The sequence below is a fragment of the Ciconia boyciana genome, unplaced genomic scaffold, assembly GCF_034638445.1.
Source record: "Ciconia boyciana unplaced genomic scaffold, ASM3463844v1 HiC_scaffold_208, whole genome shotgun sequence".
Lineage (NCBI taxonomy): Eukaryota > Metazoa > Chordata > Aves > Ciconiiformes > Ciconiidae > Ciconia > Ciconia boyciana.
Genome location: NW_027328576.1, coordinates 1 through 5000, shown reverse-complemented (window position 1 = coordinate 5000; position 5000 = coordinate 1). Strand labels below are relative to the sequence as shown.

The window sequence follows — 5000 nt, the reverse complement described above, 5'->3', positions numbered from 1 at the left end:
TAAAATTATGCAAACTTGTATTTCTGACTATATAAGGACTGGAAAGGAGGGTATGATGGATGATGGCTTAATGGATGGTAGTTCTTGGAAAAGAGTTCCTCCCTAGGAAAAAATACTGAGGAGCCTGCTGGAATTCAGTCTAAGCTACCTCCACACAACCCTTAGTTGGCAACAGGTCATTCCCTCTCTTTCCACAGTGTTTTCTAGGTCCCTAGATATGCTTTTGGGAACTGTTGATTATGCTGAGGGTGTGTCTGGAAGGTCTTTCTCAGAATTCACAAGTGTGTTTCCCCTTCTGTTTCCAGAGTAACTGTGTATCTCTGAGAGAAGAGAAAATACCACAAGTATAAGCCATATGCTTGATGAGTCGCTCAAAGTTATTCCTGGTTTCTTTCTGCTAATTTGCTACTTGTCACTTTTTGAAGTGAAAAAATAGTTTAAGTGATTGATACCCATAATTTTTATTACAATTATGTCCTTTAAAAAAAATTAAATTTAAATATTAACATTTATTTGTGGCAAGTGGGTATTTAGCTGGCATCCATTGATAACCAGAACCTCAGAACAAAATTTTAAAAGAAATAGTTACAACTGTATCGTTGTTTAATTTTAATTTTTTTCTTCTTAGTTATTGCCCCCAGCCAGAATGATGATTATGAGCTGCAAAAAAGGAACTCTAGTATTCGTCTCAAAGCAGAAAAGCTGGAGAGGGTAAATACTTATAATCTTTTGAGTTTTCCTTTCTCCCCCTTCATGATGCATGTAAAACATCTGGAGCCAATTTCTAGGTTGATGAACTTTAAGGTATAAATTATACACCAAATTTTCTATTTTGATAGTTCTTTCAGGTTGCAGGCCAATATTTCATTTTATATATTGGGCAAATTACTGTTTTTGTTAATCTAATTACTGATTAACTCTTCTGGGAATCTGAACATCCTTCAGGATTTTTAAGGCAGTTATTAAGGACAAAGGGTTTTGCTTATTACATTCATCTGTATTCAAGGTTAAATAATATCTGAATATCTCTCAATTAGAAGGAAAAGTCACAGAGTATCCCTGGAATAAAAGTGTTGTCAATGAGAGTGTACTATGATATAAAGGCTCTTTGAAGTATAGCTCTTTAATTACTCCCCCAGGTCCCTGCAGTCATTATCCCTAGTCCTTTCTTTTTTTTTTTTTTTTTTTTTTTCCTCCAAAATAAGTTTTCTCCTTCCAGGCATTGAATTGCCTTGGGATTCAGCCCACAGATGAACAGCAGCAAGCCCTAAGGCAGCAACTTCAGAAAGATTCTAAAGGAACAGTGTCTTTTGGAGGTAATAATTTGTTAATTACCATGGAAAATAATGAAATGGAGGAATATAGAAATCATAGATAATAACCATTAATATATTTTCTGTCAGTATTGTGTTGCTACTGCAAATAAAATTATACTTTGAGGCAAGAACCTTATTCTACTGTATAAAAATAAGCTTGGAATTCTGAAACTAAGTAATTGGAAAGCAAATCACAAATTTGTCTAATTAAGAGCAGCCTTGAAAAAGTTTTGCTTTTGTGCTCACAAATTCTTACATTTTTGCCTTCACAATAGGGTAATGTAATTGTTCCAAAAATTACTTGTGAGAGTATTGATGGTTAAAGAGACTTCATGAAGCAACTAAACTGACAGATTATTTAACTTGTTTAGTTTGTGAGAAGCAAGAACATTTCAACTATTGCATATAGAAAGACATTCTCATGGAGACCATCATGAGTATTCTTCTAGCTAAACCGAATTCTGATGTGAATGAGTTGCTTCTGTTGGTTATGGCAATTTTGGTAGGTGACACTAACAATTTAAAAATATTTCTCATAAACTGTGAGACATATGATAGTTCTGATGCTAAAACTGATGGAAATTTCACTTTTCCTGAAGTTTATGACAAACAGCATCAAACATTAGTATATGAAAAATAATTTCTTGTACTTAACCATACAAAAAGCCACTGGATTTTCAAATACCTTATCAAGAAAGATACTGGATCTTCCATCAGATTTTATGTGGTATAAACATTGATCTTTATATTTCCACTTTTCTGTCATATTGTAGCAGAATTTTTTATTTTTATACATTCAAAATGAATGGGTAATCGAAGGCATGTTGATTGAGAATGCTGTAGTGTTTGTATTTAAAACTTTCAACTTGGTCAACATCAGTTTTACCAGGTCTCTATCAGGGATTAAAAGACCTGCAAAGGCAACTATGAGCTGTGAGCTAACACAAAGTTTTTCCTTTTTCCTGCAGAGGCACTGTGTCTCCTCTAGTAAGGTCAATTCATTGGGAAGGGCAGGTGTATAACAGGTGTGCAGATTTCTTTTAATTTTTCACAGGGGTCTGCCAAATGTAGAGTATCTCTAACCAGATACTTTGAAGGTGAACTTCACACCACCTTTTGTTTTCTTTTCTCCTTCACAACTTGATTGAGGGATATTTCATCCCAAGACCTGTTTTGAACATTTTTATTCTTACCAGCTTTACCAAATGTTTCTGTTGAGAGAGGTGTGTCTGATTTTCATATTTTTCTTTAGAAAGGTTATGGAGGGCAGACGCTGCTTTTATAAAAGAGTAGCCATACATTGTGATATTAGTAGTTGTGTTGCATCTAGTGATACTGCTACTAAACTGAACTTGTGGACTACAGCAATAAAATCAAAACTGTTTTTTAGATTTCGTTGAAGTTTCAAGGAATCTGTTCTCTATGCAATTGAATGCCACAGATAATGGCCAAAAATCTGTAACATTTGGGGTCAATGAAATTGCCAGCTTACTGGATTCACAGGTAAAATATGTGCCTGTATAGTGTTTAACTGTTGGGAGGAGATTATTGGAGAGCTTATTATATGTATGATTACTCCAAATCTTGGGCAGATGTTTATAACAGCACCATATCATGGTGTTCTTTAAGATAACCTAGTTTATGTGAAGCTTTTTAAAGCAACCTATTTTGCAGGAAGTAATTCACATAATTATGTTGTGATTTTTTATAAGTATGGGCAACAGTGATTTACTGAGATTTCTTAGTGGAATACATATTGCTACTACCTCTGTGAGTGATAAACAATTATTGGGCCCAGTCATTTGAACTACTGCTACTGTGAAAATCAGTTTATTCTAGAGGTGTTTATTCTAAAGAAAGAACATTTGCTGCATAGGAATATTAAAATAAAATTATGTATTATTTAAAATATTGAAGAAAACAGGGGCTATTAGTGTTGTATTCTTGGTACTTTAAAAAATATTTTTATTAATCCTTTTTAACAGGAAAAATAATTGTTCCTTTGGAAGATAAGTTGGTCAGAATTTTCTTAAACATTTTTAGTATTTTCAGAGCTTTAAATTATTTTAAAATTAAGATTATCCTCTCATTTTATTAACAAGACTTTTTAAGATGAGATGTTAAAGATTATGGAAGATACAGTTAGGAATACATTCTAATCTTACGTATTTAAATACGCAGTTTGTAACCTGTGATTCTTTGGAGGATGACATGGAAAGACTTAAGAAAGAAAGAAATGAAGCTTTAAAAGAAATCAGTAAATTAAAGGTAATACTTAATTTTTATTTGCTTTATCCAAGATACTAATTTCTTTTTGAGTTTATATAGTAATTTATTGTTTTTCTTTTGAATTTTGTATGCCATTTTTGATGAATAAATAAAAAGGCAGAGCAAACAGTCCTAATTATGTTTGAAGATTGTATGCTTACGATATATTTCTGGAGGCAGTGAGTTTTATTTGTTATATTGAATGCTAACGCTTTTTTTTATCTGATTCACAGAGAAATGAGACTAAGCAGACATTTCACAAAAGTGAATTTGGAGAAGTGACTCATTTGCATAGCAATTTTATTTAGAAATGTGTGATCCTAGCAACCGCAGTGTCTGAACATATGCTAATACTTTTGAAAGAAGTCAGAACTGGAGGATAAATTAATCTGTTTTGAAAATTAATACATATTTTCACAGACATTACAAAATAAATAAAACCTAAAGCAACCAATATATTTATTGTTTCTTAATACCCTGGGTTACAACCATGGTCCTATGCTCCTGAATTTCTTTTTTGAAAGCCCAAAAGATAAAAAATTCTGGTTCTGTGTTCAGTGTACCTAACTCTTGTTCTGGGACAGAACTGGAAAATTGATCCCAGGATACAGGCAATTCTACAAATTGCGTCCTGGTCCAAAAAAATTATTTCTTGCTATAGATTACAAAAACATTGGGTCAACATGCCCAAAGGTCTGTTGCTCGTTCTGTGCACAAAGATTCTTCTTCTGAAAACTTTGTACTGAAATGAAAGAACCCGATTTACATTGAACATTGAAGTACTGAGTACTTACCATGAGTCCCTAAATTGCTGATGTTGAATGCTGGCGATGATCAATGTATAATTGCCTCATTTCTTACATTCTTCTCTTAACAATCTACAGTAACAATCAATACTTGATACTGAGTGAGAAATACCCTTGGTCTGACTCAGTATGAGAATCTTTATGCTTTTATAGCACTTTTTTTTTTTAATTTTTAAACTTTGTTAGAACTTTTAACCTTCTGAAAGTGGTGTACCTACAGGCTTCCAGTATAAGTAGGTGAGTGAAAGAATGGTCAAACATACAATGATGAAAATAACGTAACGTGAATATTAGGTTGTACAGCAGTCTGTTAAAGCCACAAAAACGTCTTTATTCTGCTCATTTGTTAGGTGGCTAGGTAACAAGAGACTTAAAATGTGTATTTTTCTTATATCACAGAAATGTTCAGTAAATAATCCTCAGATGCTCAAGAAACTTAAACAGTATCAATGAACTCTCTGAAAAACAAACTTTTAGAGATTAAAATTCGGTTTTGTCACAGGTTTTATAAAAGCTGTTGATTATTTATCTCCACCAGAACTTTTTTAATGTTTGTGTTTCTGATTATACAACATTATTAACAGACATATGTTGTGGCCTAGAAACATAG

At 32.7% G+C, this 5000-nt stretch overlaps 1 protein-coding gene across 1 annotated transcript; it reads left to right on the top strand.

Annotated features, from left to right (window-relative positions):
* Window positions 1-628: 628 nt before the first annotated feature.
* On the top strand, window positions 629-3584 carry LOC140646086 (syntaxin-binding protein 4-like; the record flags this gene model as incomplete). Its single annotated transcript, XM_072849480.1, has 4 exons — window positions 629-711; window positions 1220-1316; window positions 2707-2819; window positions 3498-3584. Coding segments are annotated over 4 exons (380 nt in total), but the record flags the coding sequence as incomplete, so codon positions are not given.
* Between the last annotated feature and the right edge of the window lie 1416 nt (window positions 3585-5000).